The 25,399-nt window shown below is 39.9% G+C and overlaps 2 protein-coding genes across 5 annotated transcripts; one reads left to right on the top strand and one right to left on the bottom strand.

The window, feature by feature from the left end:
* Window positions 1-1,651: 1,651 nt before the first annotated feature.
* On the bottom strand, window positions 1,652-18,323 carry LOC106873645 (TIP41-like protein). 3 transcript variants are annotated; one of them, XM_089351705.1, is made up of 8 exons: window positions 18,207-18,323; window positions 14,485-14,656; window positions 12,112-12,291; window positions 10,918-11,023; window positions 10,010-10,141; window positions 8,891-8,986; window positions 7,603-7,665; window positions 1,652-2,399 (listed from the first exon to the last, which is right to left on the bottom strand). In XM_089351705.1, the coding sequence occupies exons 2-8, from the start codon at window positions 14,601-14,603 to the stop codon at window positions 2,244-2,246; spliced, it is 852 nt and encodes a 283-aa protein (XP_089207831.1). In that variant the 5' UTR covers window positions 14,604-14,656; window positions 18,207-18,323; the 3' UTR covers window positions 1,652-2,243. The 3 variants fall into 3 exon arrangements, with proteins under 3 accessions (XP_089207831.1, XP_014776579.1, XP_089207832.1); XM_014921093.3 differs by lacking the exon at window positions 18,207-18,323 and adding an exon at window positions 17,621-17,742; XM_089351706.1 differs by lacking the exon at window positions 18,207-18,323 and adding an exon at window positions 16,418-16,594.
* LOC106873646 (transcription initiation factor TFIID subunit 13) lies at window positions 17,729-21,366 on the top strand. Of its 2 annotated transcripts, none has more exons than XM_014921094.3 (4): window positions 17,729-17,920; window positions 19,253-19,319; window positions 20,559-20,656; window positions 21,114-21,366. In XM_014921094.3, exons 1-4 carry the CDS (start codon window positions 17,897-17,899, stop codon window positions 21,288-21,290), a joined length of 366 nt encoding a protein of 121 aa, XP_014776580.1. In that variant the 5' UTR covers window positions 17,729-17,896; the 3' UTR covers window positions 21,291-21,366. The 2 variants fall into 2 exon arrangements, with proteins under 2 accessions (XP_014776580.1, XP_052823545.1); XM_052967585.2 differs by having other exon boundaries at window positions 17,775-17,920; window positions 20,556-20,656.
* Window positions 21,367-25,399: the final 4,033 nt, after the last annotated feature.

The raw sequence follows: 25,399 nt of genomic DNA, 5'->3' as shown, positions 1-25,399 counted from the left end.
CGGATCGAACCTACAAACACTTCACATTCCACACAGTTTCACCTGCACCTCCTCCAACCTTATTTACTGCATCAAATGCACCCTATGCAACCAACTCTACGTGGAGCAGACGGGCCGACCGTTTCACCGAACACCTAAGGGACGTTCGGCTAGGTTCGGACTCCCCCGTCGGCCGTCACTTCCAACTGGCCAACCACTCTCCCTCTAACATCTCCGCTTTTGGCCTCGCCCTGCACCATGGGTCCACTCCCTCGCGACTCCACTTGGAGCAACGCTACATTTTCAACCTTAATTCTTCTTTCCCCTTCGGACTCAACACAGCCCCCTCCTCCTTATGACTCTCCCCTTTACGTCTATGCAACACTTTTCTTTATTTTTATTTTTTTATCCCCCCCTCGTCCCCTTTACATTATATCCATTATTCTCTTGTTATTACACTCACTACATTTTTCCACAATTTATCTCACCCCTTCCTACACGCACACATACCCACACATGTAAGCACACCTACCCCCCAACACACCACACATATGCATGCACTTACACGCTCAGACTCGCCCACACACTTATACAAACGCACACTTGCGCATACACACACACGCTAACAATCACGCAAACATACACACACACACACCCTTGCACACATAACCCACATTCACAAATACCTCCCACACACCTGACAACCCATACATACCCCCATTCACACATACCTCCCACATACATGCGCGCCCTCACACACACGTATAGACGAACGCACATACATACACACACGCACAGTGGTAGAGACACACACCCATATATACGCGCACGCCTACATACACATGCACACACAAAATAACACACATCCTTACGTTCTCACACACACCTCTCACATACACAACACACACGCACGCACGAAAACATACACAATATACACATACACGCACGCACAAAAAAAAAAAAAATACACACACGCGCACACATCCACTTCTCACCAACACTACACACTCACACAAGACACGCATACAATCACACACATGGGCATAAACAACACACGCACAGACGTACACAGCAACGCACATATACACATACGTACGCACAAAAACACACACACACGCGCGCATACAAAACACACACACACACGTACACGTACCCAACACAAACTCAAAAACCGCCTGTTGACCTTCCACTTAATATTGTCCATAAGCATCCACTAACTATTCCTGCTACTAATTCCTTCCACTACGTCACACACAAACAGATAAACCACCAAACCATGCACACACACACACGTTGTTATCACACACACACTCGCAGACTTTCGCACACGCACAGATATTCATCTCCCTTTTTCACTCTCCTGTCTTAGAAAGAACTTTTCCTCCACCACCTCCTCTTCCGGTCTTTTCACAATGTAACCTCGTGGGCATCGGTACCATTTTCCTCTTTCTCCGTTTTTCCATTCTCCGAACTTTCCATCTTTCCGACGAAGGGCTACGCCCGAAACGTCATACACTCTCTCTTTCCTTTCCCGAGCGTCCAATAACACTATCCGTATCACATCCTCACTTTGTTGTTTTTTTGTTATTGTTTTTTGTGTTTTTTTGAACCTATATATATGTATATATATACACACACACACACACAATAAATAAAGGACAGCCCCATGCAATACTTTGAGAAACAATTTTTCTTTATTTCTTTCTTTATTTGTGGTTTATTTTGCAACTGTAAAAACATTACAAAAACTGAAATGATCCTGATGATAATGAAATACAAGTATGATGATAGTATATACACAACTGCAGACACACACACACAATCACACATGAATATATATGATTATATATATATACACACACACACATAAGCATATGTCTGCATATAAATATATGTGTATGTATATACAAATACATGTATATCTATGCACACAAACATAAATATATACACACTTACTTATGTAGACACACATATATATTCATATATGCATGCACTTACACATATATACAAACACACATAAATAAAAAATTAAAATATTAAAAAATATGCGTGTGTGTGCATGTATGTGTATTCATACATATATGTATGTATGTATGTATGTATGTATGACTATATACACATTTGCCCCGCTCGGTAAAGAATGCTGATAGGAACTCAGGTCAACCAATGTTAAATTATTGTTTGTTTCACAACATGTATAGAATTTCCTGCTCGGACAAGCGAAACCTCTCGTTTCACAGTTCTTTCCCGAATTGCAATAGCCATCACCTTAGTACTGCTTCAGTATTTCTAGATTCTACTTTCGGTTCCGTCTGACTTTGATTGCTACTAATTGGTAAATGGAGTTTCTCAAAGAATTCGGTTCTCTTCGTCAGGTAGTGGCATACCTCGTTAGGGTCATTAAGTACAAATGGTGGCACCTGAAAATAATAAATACAGCATTATAATTCCTGAATTTGTTTCAGATTCTCAACAAACCGTTTTTGCAATCTTTAAGCTTGCAGCATTTAAAATGGGTGCAGCCAGCCTAAAATTCCACCTGTTTCATGTTTCTGTGTTCAAACCAGCCAGGTCTGGCCTCTCACACCTACCCTGCAATATCATTCTAAAAATAAACGGTCACTGGGCTGGCAAGCTGCAATAGGCTCCGGTCTGATTTGGCATGGTTTTCTGAGGCTGGATGCCCTTTCTAACGCCAACCATTGCAAGAATGTAATGGGTGCTTTTACATGCCACCGGCACTGGTGCCATTTGTATGACACTGGTATCTGCTACGACTACAATTTTGCTCAGCTTGATGGGGGGTCTTCTTCTCAAGCACAACATAATGCTAAAGATTTTGTTCACTGCCTGCGTGAGGCCCAATGTTTGAAAGGAACTCAGCCACTTTGCCTCCATGAGGCCAGATGGCAGTGTGCAATGTTTTACCAAAAAGGAAAACTATAACTGTCATTAAATATGACTAGGGTGTTAGAAACACCTACATTGCTAGAAATAAGAGCTAAAATACTCTAATGCTGTAGTCAAAGCTCATAATTGTAAACATCAGCATGGCTGCAGCTCTGAGCTGAAACTACAGCAAAAATATATACAGACAGGGACTGTCTGGAAATAGTTTTGGTAATTTCTATTTACAACCACCACATAATGGTTGTAAATAAGCATCCTCGTCATACAGACAAGATTGGTTGCTTCCAGTCTTAAACAAAACACATATCATGGAAACTGGTGAGGCTTGGTGACAGGAAAGGCATCCAGCTGTAGAAAATCTGCCTAAACAAATTCTGTCTGATCCATGCAAGCATGGGAAAGTGGACGTTAAATGATGGTGATGATGATAAACAAGGTCACAAATGGAGGTTAGGCCAAAGTGATGTAATGTAACATTGAGTATCCTTGTAATATAATAAACCAACTTGAGTAGCCATTGTGATTTTTAATAATGTTTCTAATGGCAAAAACATTTCCAAGAGAATGATTAATACTATTCATTTTATTCACAATAAAAGCACTTATGGCATTAACCTCAGATACTATAACCTTAAAAAATTGGAAATAAGCACTCCCCGCCATCTTGAAAAAAAAAGTATCTCATATTACCATTGTGCAGTTGAATATGAGACCCTGTTACTTTCAGATCCAGTTTGTTTTTTGAATTTATTGTAAAAAAACAGAACATACAAAAAAAAGTGCAGGCGTGGTTGTGTGGTAAGAAGTTTGCTTACCAACCAGACAGTTCTGGGTTCAGACCCACTGTGTGGTGCCTTATGAGTGGTTTTGGTGGAAGGAAACTGAAAGAAAGCCACTGTATATATTGATAGAAGTGTGTGTGTGTTTCTTCCTCGTCACTGCTTGACAACAGGTGTTAGTCTATGTCCCCCGTAACTTATTGGTTCAACAAAAAGAAACTAACAAAATAAGTACCAGGCTTAAAAAACAATAAAACACTGGGGTCAATTTGTTTGACTAATCCCTTAAAGATGGTGCCCCAGCATGGCTGCAGTCCAATGAGTGAAACGAGTAGAAAATATAAAACCTTCAATATTAGGATAGACATCAAGACAGTAGTTGTGGCAATTTATCATTTGTAGGTAGTTTATAATAAATTGGTAGTGTTTCTTGCTATTTCCATTTGAGTGAGAGAGAGAGAGATAGAGAGAGAAAGAGAGAGAGAGAGCTAGAGAGAGAGAGATAGAGAGAGAGACTGTAGGCTCAGTACTTCCATCATCAAAAGTTGCTGCAAATCAAATGGAAAAAAAAAAGGCAATGTCACTGGTATAGGAACAAACTGGGAATTGCTGCAGGGTAGGACACAATACCCTGTAGTATTTTGTAGTATGGATGTTAGGCCAAAGAGACATAATGTAACATTGAGTATCCTTGTAATATAATAAACCAACTTGAGTAGCCATTGTGATTTTCAATAATGTTTCTGTTGTGGTGGACACACCCAGGTGAGAAATGGGCTGGTCCACTACCAATAAACAGTGGAATGGTGCATTCAGTAAGGTCAGTTATTGAGGTACGCCAGTCCTGCAGAGACGACGAAATACGTCGTCATAAAGTGGGACATAACAATTTCCTTCGAAAGATTTCATTAAATTTGCCCATTTATGTCTCGTTGTAGAGAAAAAAAGCCCATAGCCTTTGTATGAAGACAAAATAACTTCAACGCAGCAAGAAACAGCAGTTTGACCAACAGTGTACCTCACTGACTGACCTTACTGACAGTTTTTTACTTTTTTTTAGTAGTGGACCAGCCCACTTCTCACCTGGGTGTCTGCCACAACAGTTTCCAACAGCAATAATAGTTTCAAGAGGATGATTAATACGATTCATATTAGAATGATTAATACGATTTATATTAGAATGATTAATATGATTCATGTTAGAATGACTAATTCGATTCATTTAATTCCCTTTTTCCTTCCAACCAGGTTCATCATCATCATCATCATCATCAACAACCCCTGGATATTATTGTTTCAAGTCCTAAGACTCATAGGGCCAGTTACCCGATTCCCATGGCGTTATATTCTCACAATATTCTCCCTGAACTGGACACTAGTCTATCATCAGGTTACCCACTTACAGCCGAGTGGACTGGAGCAATGCAAAATGACGCACTTTACTCATCAAGAGCACAACGCATTGCCTGGACAGCGAATGAAAAACATGGCCTGATACAACACCCTAAACACTGGCCATGCCTCTTCACCCCTAAGAGGTCCTGTAAAAGATCATGGGTACCGTCTCTACCCATGGCTAAAGGATTGAAAAAAAAATGTTAAATCATTTAAAGAAGTCATGTCCTAGAGTTATCAAGAAAAACAAGTTAGGAGGGAAACCAACAAAATGTCCCCTTTTTATAAATAAACCCATATGCAGAGATGTGTGTAATAGCGAAAGATGAAGAAATAGTCTGTTGGATGGTGTTGCCAGGCCATTTTGAAAACACTGTTGAGGAGTTGGGAATAAGACATTCCTGCGAACATGAAACGGCAACGTGTGTGTGTGTGTGTGTGTGTGTGTGTGTGTGTGTGTGTGTGTGTGTGTGTGTACTCTTATTTTCATATGTGACGGTCGTAAATGAGCATCAGCGTTATGCAGGGGATGTTGTTTGTTTCCAGTTCTCTGTGTAAAACATGCCTGGCCATAGGAAATGTTACTTTGTTTGGAAATAGGTTAGATTTGGCAACAAGGGCATCAAGTTGCAGAACATCTGCCTCAACAAATTTCATCCATCACCGGACTCTGGCCATGTTGGGGCACCACCTACATACGAGGGTGAGTCAAAAAGTAATGCCATTTTGTTGAAGACCCTTGCTCAAGGTGGTTGTACAGTGGGACTGAACCTGAGACCATGCAGTTTCAAGATGTACTTCTTAACCTCACAACCAAACCAGACCCAATTAAATCAATCCCCAATATTTACTGACTTCAGAGAAATGGAAAAGTAATAACTGAACCATAATTTCGGCATCTCTCCATAACCCTGCCCACAACAAACAGCTATTTGTTCTAACATCCTTCATATTTACTCTGGGTGCAGATATGGCAGTGTAGTAAAGTGGGTCACCACCTCCCACCCGCATGGTTTTGGGTTCAGCCCCATTGTACAATCCCCTGAGAAAGTGCCTTTTGCTATAGCCCTAGTCCAACACTTTGTGAAAGGAATTAGTAGATGGAAACTGTATGGAAACTCATTGCGTCTATATATATATATATATCTCATAAAAATAAAAAGGAAACTAACACATGGGAGATAACCAATGTTACAAAGAACATTACACATTTTGTTGTCTTTTTCAGTCTGAGCATTCCCATTCAAACGTCAACTGCTTTCAATGCAGTTGACAAACTGTCTTGCTTTTTTTTTTTTTTTGCTTGTTATCAACTTGGGAAATGGTGAAATAAATTAACATTTGATGAGGAAACCCTGGGTGGCTGTATTTAACAAGACTTGAGGAGGATTTTATTGTAATAATATCTTTGCTCCCTTAATTGACCAAGTGCTATACTATTTGTTGAATCCCTATCACACAGTCTGATCTTCATGTGAGCATGGGTTGGGCAAAAATGATCCCAGACAAACCCTAACATCATTTCTGTCCAACGCATGCCAACATGGACAATGGCCATTTAATGATGAGGATGATGATGTTGATGATGCATGTATATGCATGTGCATAAACATCAACATTTTACAGCTTAGCTTGTCCCTCTCTGGTGTCCACATTGCCCATTGCCATCATCATCAGCCAATCTCCTCTTTTGAAGGTGAGTGGAAGAGTAGAATAAGAGGATGTCTTACCTGACAAACAGTGAAGGGTTTGTGGCAGGAACAGACTCTGGCCATAAAAATGCTCTCTCAAATGTTTTAGCTGAAATCTTATGTAGTAACATTAACTGAACGTATTTTACAATGGTGTTATAACTATGGGTGAAGACACATGGCTTAGAGGTCAGGTGGTTTCAATTCCCAGACCAGCTGTGTGTTGTGTTCTTGAGCAAAACACTTCATTTCACAGTGTTTCAGTCCACTAAGCTGTAAACAGGTACCAATGCAATAGAGTAGCCTTCTGATCAAAGGAAAAGTTGGCCTGCTCACCCGAGGCTAGCATCATTTCAAAGCTAAACCAATGAGAAGTGCACTGTGATCAGTGATGTATAACAACATTCGATATTCTAGTTGATCACATGATTATAACTATGGACGTTGGTGGATGACCAAATATCCTCATCTACAAATAGTTTCATTTATTAATAAGAGGTTAAGAAACTCATTTTGCAACCACATGGCTCTGGGTTCAGTTCCACTGTGTAGCACCTTGGGCATGTGCCTTCTACTGTAGCCCCAGGTCAACAATACCTGGGGAGTGGATTTGGTAGACAGAAACTGAGTGAAAGCCTGTCACACACACAGACACACATATATATCTGTGTAGCTTGGTCTCCCACTACTGCTGTTGGTTTGTTTATATCCTCAGGGCTTAGCGGTTAGGCCAAGATTTAAGATAAGTACCGGGGTTGATTTGCTCAAGTAAAACCCTTCAAACCAGTGCCCCAGCATGGCTACGATCCAATGACTGAAACAAATAAAAAAAATCTCCATTCACTTACTTTGATATCACACACTTCATTATCTCGGCTTGTGTATTCTCGAAGAAGAAAATCGGTTCCAGCCTGAAAGGGTAATTACCAAGACTTGTTACAAAATACTTCCTGGCATCCCACCCCACCCCCAACACTTCACATCACCTGTGCTACCACCTATTGCCACCCTGACACACACCTACTTCCTCCACCTTGATATTCACTGCATCTCCCTCTATCCCCATCTGTCACTCACCCCTCACACTCCCACAAACTTACCCACCCATACCATTTCCCTTTGATCCACCTTGCAATTACTTAAAGCTACACCCTGACACATCTCCCCTTTCCGTCTGGGGTAATCATGTATCTCTCCTTCAGTAAGGCACTTTTTCCCCAATCACAACTTGACTTGTCATCACCTGGCACAAAGCCCCCTCCCTCAACTGAAAAGGAGGGTCTTGTCTTCCAAGTTACTTGGTGATCTCACTGGTGCCACATAAAACATAACTCAGTCCACTCTGCAAAGTGGCTGGGATTAAATCCTTCCCCCACGGATAGAGAATTTCATTTGCATTCATATTTAAAATCCTTCAGTACTTGCGTAGAACTCTGATGAAATAAAAAGTGAAGTCCACCTTGACAACTGAGATATGGAACAAATACTCCAAGTCATTCTAACTGGCATTTAAACAACTCTACAAACTCACCACTTTATATAGAAGTTCCCCCAAACACTTGCTTCCAAAACACCCTTTAATAGTTGCCTCCAAACACCCTATCAAGATATTTTAAAACAGTACAACTATCAGGTTATGTATGTATAATGATGAGTTATCAAAATATTTTTCCACACACACACACACTCTGACTGGCTCTTGTGCCAGTGGCATGTAAAAAGCACCATCTGACTGTGGCCGATGCCAGTATTCCCTGACTGGCCCCTGTGCCAGTGGCATGTAAAAAGCACCATCCGAACGTGATCGAAGCCAGGCCCGCCTGACAGGCTCCTGTGCTGGTAGCATGTAAAAAGCATCCACTACGCTCTCAGAGTGGTTGGCGTTAGGAAGGGCATCCAGCTGTAGAAACTCTGCCAGATCAGATTGGAGCCTGGTGCAGCCTTCTGGCTTTCCAGGCCTCAGTCAAACCATCCAACCCATACCAGCATGGAAAACGGACGTTAAATGATGATGATGACACACTGAGTCTCTCTCTCTCTCTCTCTCATACATTAATTGGAGGCAGTGACTTGTTTCTAAAATAGACTCACTCTATACACCACTATTGTTTGTAAGAAAAGTTAAAATGGACTCACCTCGTGGTAGAGTCGAGTATCATTTATCCGGACCAACACATTGTCAACACGCAAGAAGAATCGCAATAATATAAACACACCAGACGGCATCACACGCTGAAAGACAGACATCGACCATTAAGTCTGCATGTTTTAGGAGACGGGAAAATCTTAGAGAATTTCAATTGTTTTTAGGAAAAAACTAATTAGAACCAAACAGGATAATTTCTTAAGAAAACCACCCTAACGAAATTTCAGGTGCAGGCATGGTTATGCAGTTAAGTTTTCTTCTCAACCATGTGGTCTTCTACTATAGTCCTGGGCTGATCAAAGACTGTGAGTGAATTTAGTAGGTGTGTGTGTGTGCACATCACATGATGGTTGTAAATGAGCATCCCTGTCAAACAAGTGAGGTTGTTTGTTTTCAGCTTCCTGTGAAAAACATATCTAACCATGGAGAAATATTTCCCTACTTGGAAACAGGTGATGGTTGGTGACAAGAAGGGCATCCAGCCATGAAAAAACTCCCCCAACAAATTCTGTCTGACCCATGCAAGCATGGAAAAGTGGACATTAAATAATGATGTGTGTACTGAGTTCCTTTTACTTAAATTTCTTCATCTCAGCCTGGCATTCCAGCCTTCAGCTCCAGCATCGCACCAGCAACTCCATCATTACCAAGATAATGAATTCAATCTGCTAGAAATACCAGCTAAATCTCCCTCAAATATGTTAGATACCTCCAAAAAGATGGCATGGTCATGGATGGAGTGTCTTTACTTATAGGTTTGCTCAGTTAGAGGTGACCTGGGGTCTATATAACAACAACAAACATCCTACCAGCAAGCAGCCCAAACGTGCTTGTACAAGCCTTTTGATGCCAATCCACTTGTGACCACCTCTGGTTCAGTGTTAAAAACTTTCTGTTTTAAAATGATCCAAATTAAAATTTCCCATCAAAATTTCACATTGATTTATGGCGCCAAACCCCAGCTTAAGAACGACAAAGTTCTTTTACCAAATTCTTCATCATTTTCAAAATTAATTGAAACACAAACAGTGTATTTCGACAGGAATATGGCAACGAAGGGGTTGGAAAAGGGTTCAGTGAAGTAAAGAAAGGCTAAAATAAAAACTCACTATTTTCACACTCAATTTAGAAGCACCATTATCGGCAAGTTCATCTTCGAATAACAGGATATCCTGATAGAACAAGATCTTTTCACGCTGTTTTAGTTTCTCCAGATTGATTCGTTCCGTTGTTGGTATCACCTGGATCAATGGAAAATGGAAAGAAATGTCACTGCTTTATATTTAACATGAAAATCAAATGGAAATTGTAATTGTGATCCCCACGCCAGTGGCACATAAAAAGCACCATCCAAATGTGGCCGATGCCAGTGCCGCCTTGACTGGCTTCCGTGCCAGTGGCATGCAAAAAGCACCAACCAATCGTGGCCATTGCCAGCCTCCTCTGGTCCCTGTGCTGGTGGCACATAAAAAGCACCCACTACTCATGGAGTGGTTGGCGTTAGGAAGGGCATCCAGCTGTAGAAACACTGCTAGATCAGATTGGAGCCAGGTGCAGCCTCCTGTCTTCCCAGACCCCAGACCCCAGTCAAACCGTCTAACCCATGCTAGCATGGAAAACGGACATGAAACGATGATGATGATGATGATATAGGTCTCTCCAGGTGAAGCTACCACATCTCTGCATTGAGAGGTCACAGCTCTGGTACTGGGGCTGTGTGATTAGAATATCACAAGAAAGAACCACAAGACAGATTCTTCAAGCTGAGCCAACTGGCAGGAGATCTAGGAGTAGACTAAGAATGAGATGGTTGGGCTGGCAACTGTAATGATGGTTGCCTCAGATAGGTAGTAAGGAAGAGGAGGTGACTGAAGACCCTACTCACATGACCCTCTCAGGAACAGCGGGTGGAGAAGATGGGTGGATGGATGAATACATTTGGCAAAATAGCTTGAATACTAAAGAGTTACACCACCAGAAAAACAAAAAAAAGAGTCTAATGAAATAATATACTTACACTAATTGCTAAATTACTGTCTTTTGAGAAAAGTGATCCTTTGTAATCTGTAGTGAATGTCCAATCAAAAGGTTTCAGTGCTTGTTTGATGTATTCACAATCAGATCTAAAGAGACAATAAAGAATTTATTCTGAAATTTCTATAAATACAAGAAATGGAAAATATGCCTAAAATACAAACTAATTACAACAATTCCTGCAGCATGTGTTGTCATTCCCTTTGCCATCGTTTTAATGTCCTCTTTCCCATGTTTGCAGAGTCTATAGAGGCAGATTTTTTTACAGCTGGATGCCCTTCCTGTCACCAACTGTTACCTGTTTCCAAGCAAGGTAATATTTCCCCCAATGGCCAGACATGTTTCTGCATAATAAGGGAAATGAATATATGACACTGCTTGTATGACAGTGACACTCATTTACAACTATCATGCAATGTCAAGACAAGGAGACACAAACACACACTTGTCACTGTTTCACAACACACACACACACGTACAGTGAAGTCACCAAGTAACTTGCAAGACAAGACTCCTCAACTGAAGTGGGGAACTGTATTCAAGGAAGTGGCTTTTTGCCAGGAGCTGAAGTATGATAGATGGAAAGAAATATGGGTTTCGTGGTAGAAGAGATATATGGCTGCTCCAGCTGGAAAAGGGGAGGTGGTGAAGATCTGTCTCCGAGTTACAGGAAGGTGAACATACGTCTACATATTTTGATTTGATAGACTGTTGTGACATTCATGCTTTTTCCAATAGCAGTAGTTATGTAACAAATGTGAACTGGTTCCAAGTGGAAATTAAAACTTGGTTCACTGAAATGATCACACCCGTTCAACATATTTTGATCTCTTCCTCTTGTTTGCCTCCATTCATGCTGATCGTTCGTTTAAACTGACCCTTGATTTATAAGGGTATAAAACAAATATTTGATACAAGTTGTGATTTCTGTATGATCTGTATCTAAGAATGAAACATGTTATTAACGCGTATGCAGTCTCTATCAAACGGATTTCAATGAATTTTTTTTCAGTTGTTATTTAGGTCAAAATAACAGAATCTGTGAATTTTCAGGCAATTTCATTCACTAGAAAAATTTTTGGCACGAATGGGTTAATATGGTCCTCCAGAGGAATGGGCGATCAAATAAAACATCTGTTTGGATAAAAGAACATAAAATAAACAAGAATATATTTACCTGGCATTCTTCCAAACTTGGGATGCAGCAACTTGAAGCAGATCGTGTTCAGCATCGACGCACTTTAAAGCATCCAAAGCATTAAATTCTAATCCAAAGCCATCATTATGTTCCAGTCTGAGAATATTGTCAGCAAATACCATTTCTGGCAACTGTGGCAGAGTTAATTCCTTTTCGTAGCTGCCGATCAAAAAATAAAACCACAAAATCACAGACTAATAAATATCATTTACATATCAAAAATTACGTCATTAACAACCACCATATTTTGCTGACTGAAGAGGTTTAATAACATTGTTCGTTTTGATGTACTTGTCATGTTAACAAGAAGGAGCATGCAGATATACAATACCCTACACAATGAGGTGAGTAAATAAACTTATTTTAGAGAATCAAGGTTTTTGTGTTTGTCTTATTTAATGGTGTGTTGAAATAATTATGCCTTATTGGCGTTAGGAAGGGCATCCAGCTGTAGAAACTCTGCAAAAAAAAATTGGAGCCTGGTGTCGCCTCCTGGTCCACTAGTCCTCAGTCAAATCGTCCAACCCATGCTAGTATGGAAAGCGGACGTTAAACGTTGATGATGAAGAAAATACAATCATAATCATCATTTAATGTCTGTTTTCCATCTTGGCATGAGTTGGATGGCTTCATAGGGACTGGCAAGGCCAGAAGATTGCACCATGATTCACTGTCTGGTTTGGCAGGGTTTTAACAGCTGGATCATCATCATCATCAACGTCCGCTTTCCATGCTGGCATGGGTTGCACAGTTTGACTGAGGACTGGCAAGCCAGGAGGCCGCACCAGGCTCCAATCAGTTCTGGCAAGGTTTCTACAGCTGGATGCCCTTCCTAATGCCAACCGCTCTGAGAGTGTAGTGGGTGCTTTTACGTGCCAGTCAGGTGGTACTAGCAATGGCCATGCTCAAATGGTGTTTTTTACGTGCCACCTCCACTAGTCATGAAAACTGATACATTTTAGAGAATAGATTACTATGAGAAATTACTGAGGGACACCATTAGCCTGAAAAGACAATAGTCAAGTTAGTATTATAATTAACTACATCATAACTACAAACATAATCTGCTTTATGATAAAAGTGTTGGGACGAGGAAAAAAATATCCAGTCGTATAACAACTCATGTCATCTAAATAAAGATATTTTAAAATGGATTCATGTGAAGAAATGCAGGAAATAAATTATTCTGTTCATGAAATATAAAGAGAATGTGAGAAAACATGCAGACAGCATATTCAAAGATTTAAAAAGACAAAACAAAACTTGTTACAATTTGTGAACCCTGGTGTCATTAGTTACAAGCTTCTCACAGTTTTGTCACCGGTTCCTTACATTTATCTCAGTGAGGTAAACAAGGGAGTGTCTGCAGCTCGAGACAAAACAAAGAACTTTCTTTAAAAGGTATTGCTTCTTAAATTTCCTTGATCACATGTACATCCTTTGGTGTTATATGTGTGTGTGTATATATAGATATAGATTTATATATCGTGCTGGTGGCCCATAAAAAGCATCCACTATGCTCTCAGAGTGGTTGGCATTAGGAAGAGCATCCAGCTGTAGAAACTTTGCCAGATCAGATTGGAGCCCGGTGCAGCCTACTGGCTTGCCAGTCCTCAGTCAAACCGTCCAACCCATGCCAGCATAAAAAAACGGATGTTAAACGATGATGATGATGATGATGATATGTTAGTAAAAGATTTGCACACACATAAAACCCACTGACTGTTTTCCTTCCACCCTCGCCAACTTACCCCTCCCCCCTCCCTTGTCCCCTTTACTATATACACCACCCTATAACTTGGGGCTAAGGCCTACCCAACCAACTCGTCTTCACCATCATCTCTCTCTCTCTCTCCATCTGAGGCAGCCATTTTTCTCCTCAACTGCAAGAGACCTCTTTCTATCTTCTTATAGTACTCTCCCCCCCCAGTTGAGGGGGTGTTGTCTTGCAAAAAACCTTGGTGACCTCACTGGTGTTGGTGCCACAAAAAGAAAAAGCACCCAGTAAACTCTGTAAAATTGTTGGTGTTAGGAAGGGCATCCAGCCACAAAAACCACAGCAAAGCTGACATTGGGGTTTGTCAGACACTGTCAAATTGTCTAACCCATTCCAGCATGGAAAATGAACATTAAATGGTGAAGATGATGATGATGATGCACATGATCCCAAGTTCTGGGGTATGAGAGCAAGGAATTAAATCAACTCCAGTATTTGAATGATAATTTACCAACCCAAGAAAAATGGAAAGTAAGAAAACAGCCCTTTGTGTGATCTGAATGCAGAATGTAAAAAGTCATAACAACTCCCTTAAGGTCTACAGCTGAATAGAAACAACCCCAAAATATGCTTACCATTCTCTGTCATGTCCTTCAGATTCTAGAATGTGGCTCTCAGAAGCAGTTAAAGTCCAACACCCAAAGTTATAAACTTCCTTTTTCAGCTTTGCCTTAGCAGGTGGTGCTTCTGTCATATTAATAAAAATATTTTGCACAACAACCAGTTGAAGTTCAGGTGTACTAATTCCTGTAAAATATAAAAACAAGCATTAATTTATAATTAGTGTATTCATTAATTAGTTCATTCAGGTGCGGGTAGGGGTGTGTGGTTGAGAAGCTTTCTCCTCTGATGTTTGTAATTGTTGTCAGTGAGAAACGAAGGGTCATGGCATTGGTTTAACCCTTTAGCATTCAGATTACTCTGTCAAATGCAAAGCCTGTTTAATTACAGCATCTTGTAACTTTGAGATTTTGATAATGTCCCTGTTTATTTTTAGAATGACTTTGTAGGGTAGGTGTGAGAGGTCAGAGCTGGCTGGCTTGAGCATTAAACAGGAAGATAACTTTGGCCTGATGTGGCTGGTTTAAACACTAAAGGGTTAAGAGAGGGTTTGGTGTCAGCAAGTAGGTTGCTACTGTTCAAAAGAATGGGTGGAGGCCAGGAATCCTCAAACCTTTTTCTTCTAGTGTACCCCCTTCAACATACCCAATAGTGTTGGTGTAACCCATGTAAAGAATATAGTGTAAAATGGCTTGGTAACACAGAACAGACAACAGATATGTATTAAGTTATTAATCTAAGGAGTTCAAATCCCACTGTGGACAGCTTTGTTGACAGGTGTAATTTTTCTCTTCCCACTTTTACAATTTCTGGCTTTGTGCTGCATCAGCCTAATTAAAAGTTACATTTTTAACGAGGTGCATTTACTTGGCTCCTTCTAATAAGTAACTCAACTTGAATCAGTGTTTCAGAGACAGACCCACATATTATCTTCAATGGACAGACTTGCATGGGATTTGTTTTTTTTTGTTGTTGCTGGAAACCCTTCTTCTCAACGATTAGGGGATTAAATCAGTAGAAGTCTCTCCACACATCTTCTACACAGGTGAATTGTGTTTAGTTGGCTGAGATTACTTCAAAAGTTTCAGTGTTTTTGCGATGTTGTGTACCCAGGTTTGAGAAGCCCCTGGTGAGATACACCAGAGTTGATAGACTGAAGCCAAGAGAGTATCATCAGTGGCTAATGATGTTATGATCTGACTGGAAGCATCCGTTCTAAGAGATGGATGAAGTGCAGAGACAGGCAGTTTAGCATGATGGGGGGGGGGGGGGAATGCAGTGAGTGAACATGGATGGTGTTAGGAAGATGAGTTGTAGGAGAGAGATCTGTCAGGGGCAATGACATGCCTTTAGGGCCTCAGTTTTACTTAGATGGACAGGTCTTCTCAACCCAAGCAAATCGCCAATTATCTCAGTCATCCAGTTCTATATTTAAGAGATGAGGAATTATTTACTTTTGACGGATATTTGTCCTCATCTTGTTTGTTGTTAACACAACATTCCAGCTGATATACCCTCTAGCCTTCATCAGGTGTCTTGGGGAAATTTCGAACTTGGGTTCTCATTCCTATGGTATTTTTCGATGTTATTATTATTATTCAGGTCACTGCCTGGAATCGAACTCGGAGTCTTGGGGTTAGTAGCCCTTAACCACTACGCCATATGCCTGTGTAGTGGCTAAGAGCGCGGGCTACTAACCCCAAGACTCCGAGTTCGATTCCAGGCAGTGACCTGAATAATAATAATAACATCGAAAAATACCTAAGGAATGAGAACCCAGGTTCGAAATTTCTCCAAGACACCTGATGAAGGCTGAAGGATATATAAGCCGAAACGTTGTGTTTAACAACAAACAAGATGAGGACAAATATCCGTCAAAAGTAAATAATATATCTCAGTCATCTCCGTGACGGGCTTCCATAATTTCTGTCTCTAAGACTCACTCACAAAGCAGTGGTCTCTAGGAAGGAATTTCAACCATGTTTCGTGGTCTGCTACCACAACAGCTCCTTTATAGGATCCAGTTAGCTCAGGACGTCATCAAGAGGAACCACGTCCGGTTTCGGCCCCTAGCAATAGCAAAAGACACTTGCCGCCAGCGCGAACCCGACACCACGTGATTGTAAAGTTTCTTAACTCCATAGCCATGTCTGCACCTATTTACGGTGATCACAGGCAGAGCAAGATGGCCGGGTTGTCAGAGCAGAAGTAGTCGAATGGTGCAAAAGCCGTGGGACAAATGGATGTTCTCTAGGTGTGATCACCTCAAAACATAAAAGTAGTCGTTAGTAAAGAGGTAAAGAAGTGAAGACGACGACCGAATGGGTTGTTTACGTAGCTTTTAACGGGTTGGCAGAGAGAGAGGGGGGGGGATTGCCCTTTTATAGCGAGAAGTAAACCAATCGGTTGTTGTTGCTTTCGTTTATCCCGTATCACTTCTGATGCAGATTTTTTACATGAAAGACGTTCCAACCACATCTAGCCTTCAATATTGCTTTTTCATTTTTAAAAATCAGTAAAAATGTGATTTGAGGGAAATTTGGTAGCTATTTCTAGCAAGCTTTCTTGTTAATAACAGCGATTATTATGTCTTTTAACTTCCTCCGTCAGGGCGACTCGATATTCATTACAGCCAGCCACTAACCCCAGCACTAATTAGGCCATCTAGTTAAAAGAGATTCTATATATTACATTTAGTGAGTTGTCTGACAACATGGCGAGGATGTTCCCTGCTCAGATTTTTTCATTTTGGCCATATTTGACAGATAAAAAGCAATTCAGTAAAATCACTCGACCTGGAATCGAAACCGCTCGCCTTTCATCACTGTACACAACACACACGCTCCATCCCGCAAGATCTCAGAGACACTTTTAATTTCTTGGTTGAATCTATCTTATTTTAATTATAAAACCCGTGGAAAGCGTGAACTTCTCACGCCATCTCATTCTCTTTTCCGTCTCGACACAATTAACAGAGTCATAATTGAAAGCCATTCTCTCTTGATTACATAATATATAAAGAAAAAAACGAAGTGTCAGGCGTATAAATAAAGGAATGTGAACGAGAGGAGAGTATTCATCAGAAGTATCATTAGAGATGTGGAATGTTTGAGTAAATAAACTAAAAAATAAGCGAGAAATGCAACTTACTGTTCGATAAAAATACGGATTGATGAGAGATGGGGTTGAACTAAAAACTTATATTGGAATTAGGAAACGAAATGTGGATAGATAAATTTTAACAATTATAACAATATATCAGATTGGTTCACAATAAATAAGTTTTATTTTCTGATCATTAAGTTTTACGAGATATCATAGCATTAGTTTAATTCAGTTTGGTTTTAATTATATGCATAAATTAAGTTTCAGGCAGTAGATTATAAAAAGAGTTTCGGTTCGTCTGATAATTTACACTTTGACAAAATGGCTGAATCGGACAAAGATCAGGTGTGTATATATCTGAGTTGATTGTGTATGGGGTGTATATATATATATATATCGTTGTATAACTGTGTGGATGTATGTATATACATACGTGTGTATGTAAATATTGTTATGCAACTGATATATATTAGATCTACCTATTTCAATCTATTTATCTCCTTAATCTTGACTTCGTATCTCACTGAAGAACAATGACACATTTACGGACTTGCTACGTTTGAGAAGTTTAAAAACAAACTGTTTTAAAGTTGAATGTTTTGGGAAATCAGGGCGAAAAATGCTTACTTACAATGTTTTAATAATCAAAATGCTCAAGTATTCGTATGGATTTTCTGAAGTCTGATTATATGTTTAAAAAAATGTTTAAAAATCCAAGGCACACTTAGATCCTCCAGGAAGTACACCGTGTGACCAGGCTGTGATTTGAAAGATATTTGGCTGCTAATTCTAGCAGATCAAGAAACCTTGTATAGGATCATTGTTTGGATAGGCGTGGCTGTGTGGTAAGAAGTTTGCTTCTCAACTACATGCTTCCGGGTTCAGTCCCACTGTGTGGAACCTTGGGCAAGTGTCTTCTGCTATAGCCTCGGGCCGACCAAAGCCTTGTGAGTGGATTTGGTAGACGGAAACTGAAAGAAGCCCGTATACGTGTGTTTGTATACGCCCCACCGCTTGACAACCGGTGTTGGTGTGTTTACATCCTCGTAACGTAGCGGTTCGGCAAAAGAGATCGATAGAATAAGTACCAGGCTTCAAAAAAATAAGTACTGGGGCCGCTACATTCGATTAAAAAAATTCTTCAAGGCGATGCCCCAGCATGGCCGCAGTCTAGTGAATGAAATAAGTAAAAGGTATGTATGTATATTCTTTTCTTTTACTTGTTTCAGTCATTTGACCGCGGCCATACTGGAGCACCGCCTTTAGTCAAACAAATCGACCCCAGGACTTATTCTTTGTAAGTCCAGTACTTATTCTATCGGCCTCTTTTGCCAAACTGCTAGGTTACAGGGAGGTAAACACACCAGCATCGGTTGTCAAGTGATGTTAGTGGGGGACAAACACAGATACACAAATACACACACACACACATGGAAAGCGGACGTTAAACGAAGATGATGATGATGATGAAGATGATATACGATAGTCTTTCAGTTTCTGTCTACAAAATCCACTCAAGCCTTTGGCTAGCCCGAGGCTCTAGTAGAAGACATTTGCTCAATGTGCCATGCAGTGGGACTGAACCTGGAACCATGTGGTTGGGAAGCAAGCATCTTACCACACAGCCATATCTGTGCTTAGCCTTGATGTGTATGTTCTTTTCTTTTTTATTGGCAGTTTGACGATGAAGATATCGAAGACGATTCACCACTGGAAAAGAGGAAAAAGATATTTTCAAAAGAATGTAAGACTATCATTTCTGTTGTTTCTTTTTTGTTTGTGTTGGGTCAGTCTCACTTTATTTATAAGACAATTGTTCAGGAAAGTAATTGTAGTGTAAAGAGATCAATCATTTTGTTATCATTATTTGTTCTGTATTCAATGATTGATGATAAAACAATATTTTATCAAATGAGAGTTTGCAGGTTAGCCCCTGTTCAGATCTTACAGCAGATAAGGGTCTGCAGGTTAGGCCCTGTACAGATCTTACAGCAGGCTCAACATTACAGTTTCAGTGGGTAGAAGGCCATCAAGCTTATTAAAAATTAATTATTAGTGCTATTTGTGACCTCAGTGTCTGAAAAGATGCTGAGATTTTGTATATGATGGCCATGTGATTTGACTGGCATGTGGTCACTCAGTTCGTCTCACTGATGAGTTCCAATAAAATGAAATCACGTGATACACAAATTCAGGCACCCATCACAGACGATTCTCATCCGCTACAATCTATGTGTGTACTTTGAAGCACCAAGCACCTTTATGAGGGAGTGTCTCAAGGCTAATAGTGCAGTATTTGGTGTTCTAACAAGACAGCCATGTTAAGCTGGATATAAAGAGTACCTTTTGGTATTGTTACTATTTCCATCACTAATAATTAACACATATATGTGTGTGTGTGTTTCTTTTACTTGTTTCAGTCATTTGACTGCTGCCATGCTGGAGCACCGCCTTTAGTTGAGCAAATCGACCCCAGAACTTATTCTTTGTAAGCCTAGTACTTCTTCTGTCAGACTCTTTTGCTGAACTGCTAAGTTACAGGGACGCAAACACACCAGCCTCAGTTGTCAAACACACAGAGACACACTTACATATACACATCTATAAAGGTATGGTACTGCAAGCAGGGAAAATAGAACTCAGCAGCCCAGAGGAAAATGTAATTCTCACCAGTTGTATAAACCCACAACTCTTTGACCCGTAACTAGTTTGAGAAGTACCAACGCATGAAACTTTTGGACCTCGAGTCACTCTGTTGCTTCTGTTAAATATTAATGAAAATATACACAATGGGCATCTACAGTTCCCATCTACCAAATTTATTCTTGAGGTTTTGGTTGGCCCAGGGCTATAGTAGAAAATGCCCTAACCGCTGTGCAGTGGGACTGAACCTGAAACCATGTGGTTTCAAAGCGTCAGGGTTTTCTTAATCAATCCCATACACCAACAGCTATTTAGTTCACGTCGTTCTTTTTTGTAGCAGTACGTTGTATGATGTATGGATTTGGCGATGACCAAAACCCTTACACGGAATCGGTCGATCTTCTGGAAGACCTTGTTGTTGAATACATAACTGAAATGGTAAGATCTTTTTTTTTTACTTCATTTAAAATGCATCAAACAAATCATCATCATCATCATTGTCATCATTTAATGTCCACTTCTCATGTTTGCATGGGTCAGACAGAATTTATTTCAATCAATTTTGAAAACGAGGTAAAATTTAGTAAAATGATGTCCATTATTAAGTTGGTGTTTGGAACATAAATTAAAAGATTTGTGTTCAGATTTTAATTTAGATCATCTTAAAACAGTAAATTTCTATCATAGAAATATAAAAATATAATTTAAAAATAAAATATACACTTTATATTTGTAATTAAATTTTCATAATCAACATACTTATATTTTTTCTACATATTTAATAAAAATTTTTAGAATGTAAACCTATTAAATGATTTTGAGCTTAAATCTAATTTGGCTTTCATAGTTTAGAATATTACTTCATGTTCTGATTTGATTTCTCTCCATCTTGCAGACTAAAAAAGCTATGGAAGTTGGACGTCCTGGTCGAATTCAGGTTGAAGATATTATATTTTTGATTCGGAAAGATGCCAAAAAATATTCCCGTGTCAAAGAACTGCTAACAATGAATGAAGAATTAAGAAAAGCCAGGAAGGCTTTTGATGAAATTAAATATGCGACGACGAAATAACCTCAAATCCAAACTGCTTTCGCTTGCATCTCATTCTTTGTATTTGTCTTTTATGTAAACATTTTTTTCTTTTCCATTCCTTTCTTCAGTGTCATTCCTTTAATCTTGGATTTTCATTTATATTTGGTGTCAGCATGGCTCCTTCATAAGCACGTTTGCTCCCCAGTCACATTGTTTCAAGCCCAGTCTCACTACGGGAACCTTTGACAAGTGTCTTCTACTATAAGCCTCAGGCCAACCAAAGCCTTGTGAGTGGATTTGCTGGATGGAAATGGCAAGAAGTCAATCTATATATATAAAAATGAGAATGTGTGTCTGTCTGTCTGTCTGTCTGTTTGTCTGTGTGAATCCCTAAAACTCGAGAACTACGCAACCAATTTCATTCAAATTTTACAGATGCCTTACTTAGGGTTCCAGTTGTGTTTTAGTCAAAAAACATTTTAATTTCTTGCAGAGTTCGAGCCCACGGCAACATAATATCTCCTCCACTATTTAAGTATTACGTGTCAAAAGTGAAACAAAAACACTCATGTCAAATACTTTCCCTTTAAAATGAAACTATTCTACTAACTGAAACAATCACATTTCGATACTGTAATGACAGATACTTTCAGAGAGAAAGAGAAAGAGAGAGAGAGAGAAAGAGAGAGAGAGAGAGAGAGAGATGTATATGTACACGTTATTCTACTAACTGAAACAATCACATTTCGATACTGTAATGACAGATACTTTCAGAGAGAGAGAGAAAGAGATGTATATGTATACATATACACGTATATGCATCGATATATATAGATATAGATCTATATGCATACATGTATATGTATACATATATGTAGATGTATATATATATAGATGTACATGTAATATGTACACATATATACATATATATACATGCATACAGATATCTATACATATATACACCCATCACACACAAACACATGCACACAAACACACACATTAGTCATTTGTTTTCTTATCCAAAACTACGTCAAAAGTACTGAACGGATCTTTATGAAATTTGGAAATTATATTCTATGTACAACGGCCATAACTCCCATGAAAATTCATATATTTTTGATGTTGATGAAATTTTAACCCGAACATAAACAGATGAGCATTATTTGTAATTCAACGGTACAACAGTGTAAGACTACCCTTTCAGATATACTTACATTGTGATTTCTGCAATGTGGTGCATAAATTGTCAAGTAAATGAGACGCATCTTTGCCTCCACTGATTCACTTGCAAAGTGTTGAGTAAAATTATTTCGTTGCAGACCTCCTTTGGGTCTTTTTATTGTCACTACGACACACATAGTCCCCAGTTGGTAACATTGATTTCAAGGCCCTCCTAGATGAGAGACTGGCATTCCACTTAATGTCTATGTTCCATGCTGGCATGGATTGGAGAGTTATTAATGTAGAAATATGGTATCATAGCTACTAACAGTTGAGGGTTGCGTAGTCTAGACGGCGTTTTTAGATTTCATTATTCTCTTTAACCCGGGCAAAGCCGGGTATTTCTGCTAGTTGTATGTATATATATATATATATATATATATACTTAGTTCCCAAACAACACTTATTTTAGTGCTGTTGACACTGCTGGATTGAATGGTACTGCTCAGGTGTCGAAACCATAATGATATCTGTGGGGCAGTTGATGATGGAGGTATGTTGAATTGTTGGTATGGCTGTGGAATAGTACTGTAACACATCCTTTTGATATATATATTTCGCTTAAGCATTGTGAGACTAATAACCTGGTATAGAACTCAATATACACATGTTTTAGAACGAAGCAGGTAATAAGTACAGAGCAGGTAATAAGGAAATGAGAAGACAAAAGAATAAGTGATTACCTTATGAACTTCATTAGTTTACAACTGTTTCTACAAGAGGATGCATTGGACTCTTAATTGAGTACCAGCCACTCAACTAGGAGCCCACTGCACTTTACAGCAGAAACAACTGTAAGCTAATAAAGTCCATAGGGTAACTTTTTATTCCTTTGTCATCTTATTTTCAGATATATATATATATATATATATATCATCATCGTTTAACGTCCGCTTTCCATGCTAGCATGGGTTGGACGATTTGACTGAGGACTGGTGAACCGGATGGCTACACCAGGCTCCAATCTGATTTGGCAGAGTTTCTACAGCTGGATGCCCTTTTTAACGCCAACCACTCCGAGAGTGTAGTGAGTGCTTTTATGTGCCACCGGCACGAAGGCCAGTCAGGTGGTACTGGCAATGGCCACACTCAGAATGGTGTATTTTATGTGCCACCTGCACAGGAGCTAGTCCAACGGCACTGGCACGATCTCGGTCGAAGCCACCGGCACAAGTGCCAGGAAGGTGACACTGGGCACAGGTGCCATCACGATTTCACTTTCGCTTGCACCAACAGGTCTACACTCATATATAAGGTGCAGGTATGGCTGTGTGGCAAGAAATTTGCTTCCCAACCAGATGGTTTCAGGTTTTGTCTCATTGTATGGCACCTTGGGCAAATATATTCTGCTATAACCCCAGGCCAACCAAAGTCTTGTGGTTGGCATTAAGAAGGGTATCCAGCTGTAAAAACCTTGCCAAAATAGACTATTGGAGCCTTGTGCAGCTCCCTGGCTTACCAGATGCTGTCAAACCATCCAACCCATGCCAGCATGGAGAGCAGACATTAAGTAATAACGATGATGCGGATTGTACCAAATTTAATTTAATGGAGGAACATTTTTTGCTTAATTTTGTAAACAAGGAATTACTAGAACTTTTCAATGTCCATCCATTACCTGGTGCAGAGAGAATATCTGTCTTTAAGACAATTTTGTCAAAAATTGTTTGTTGTATATTATCTCTTCAAGATGGCATTTTTGGGGACTATAGAGGATAGATCTTCAAAAGTTGTGAGGAAAATTTTGAAAACGATAACAGTTTGAAAAAAAAAAGAAGTCATGATAGAGACAAGAAGGGTATTTGATGAGAAAGATGCAGCAACTCACTCTCCTTCCTTTTCTCACTGGAGTAGCCATGTATCAACAATACTTCTATTTCTATCCCTTCTACACTAAATCTCTCAACTGGCACAAAGACACACCCCCATCAATACTACTCCTCCCTCCCAGTTGAGGGATTTTTGTCTTTCCAAGTACTTGCTGACCTTGCTGGTGCTACATAAAACACCCAGTCCACACTCTGTAAAGTGGTTGGCATTAGGAAGAGCATTCAGGTGTAGAAACCCAAACAGTGGTACCTGGTGTGGTTCCTGGCCTTGTCAGCTTCTATTTCGTTGCTGCTAACTACAAAATAAATACTGGAGTTAATCAGCCAAACCCTCGGAGGCAGTGGTTCAGCATAACGGCAATCCAGTGACCGAGGCCACCAACAAAGAAACCAAAAAAAAGAAAATAAACAGCTAAAACCTTTACGTTGAAGATTTGGTTTCACGGTCCAATATTTTCTCTAGTAGCCACTTTCGTATTATGGATTGTCTCCCTTGCACATCGTGTATCAAGGATGAAGTTGTCTCCCTTACACGCATTCCCGCTTTTCCCCTATCTCCACCAAGCCGAGTTTTTAGAGAAGAAACTACGGATCCTTATTGCCTGGGATGCACTTCGCATGAATTCTAATAGTGAAATCAACGTCGCCATATCCAAGATATGATGAAGAAAAGACGATTACAGTCAATGACTAACAACTGGGCACTCCGTCGCTGGCCCGCTCGTGAAATTAACATGCATGTGGGTGTGCAATCCACCGACACACGCAACCATAATGTTCTCAGGGAGATCGAGTGTGACAAAGCTGGCCCTTTGAATTACAGGCACAATCCATTTTTGTCAGCTGAGTGGACAGGAGCAAAGTTAAATAAAGTGTCTTGCTCAAGGACACGGTGCGCTGCCAGGAATCGAACTCCTGAACATATGATCGAGACCCGAATACCCCTAACCACTAAGCCACGCACCTTCACTCACTGACTAATAGAATTTTAATTATGACAATTAGTTTGTTCAAAGAGGCTGAGCTTTCGATTGTTGGGCCTTACAGAGGCAAGGGTCGAGCCCTTTGGTATTATGTTGTCGTGCTTGAGAAGACCCA

The sequence above is a fragment of the Octopus bimaculoides genome, chromosome 4, assembly GCF_046866305.1.
Source record: "Octopus bimaculoides isolate indiv1 chromosome 4, ASM4686630v1, whole genome shotgun sequence".
NCBI classification, from domain to species: domain Eukaryota; kingdom Metazoa; phylum Mollusca; class Cephalopoda; order Octopoda; family Octopodidae; genus Octopus; species Octopus bimaculoides.
The sequence above is the reverse complement of the archived record's forward strand: the minus strand, read 5'-3'. Positions and strand labels throughout refer to the sequence as shown.

Excerpts from the sequence above, each read along its gene's own strand:
- LOC106873645 (XM_089351705.1), bottom strand. The coding sequence starts at position 14,603 with ATGACAGAAGCACCACCTGCTAAGGCAAAGCTGAAAAAGGAAGTTTAT. Across the intron at positions 12,292-14,484 it reads GAAGGACATGACAGAGAATG|CTACGAAAAGGAATTAACTC; the intron begins GTAAGCATATTT and ends TTTGATCGGCAG. Across the intron at positions 10,142-10,917 it reads ACAGTAATTTAGCAATTAGT|GTGATACCAACAACGGAACG; the intron begins GTAAGTATATTA and ends CCATTGATCCAG.
- LOC106873646 (XM_052967585.2), top strand. The coding sequence starts at position 17,897 with ATGGCTGAATCGGACAAAGATCAG. Across the intron at positions 17,921-19,252 it reads CTGAATCGGACAAAGATCAG|TTTGACGATGAAGATATCGA; the intron begins GTGTGTATATAT and ends TTTTATTGGCAG. Across the intron at positions 19,320-20,555 it reads AAAGATATTTTCAAAAGAAT|CAGTACGTTGTATGATGTAT; the intron begins GTAAGACTATCA and ends TCTTTTTTGTAG.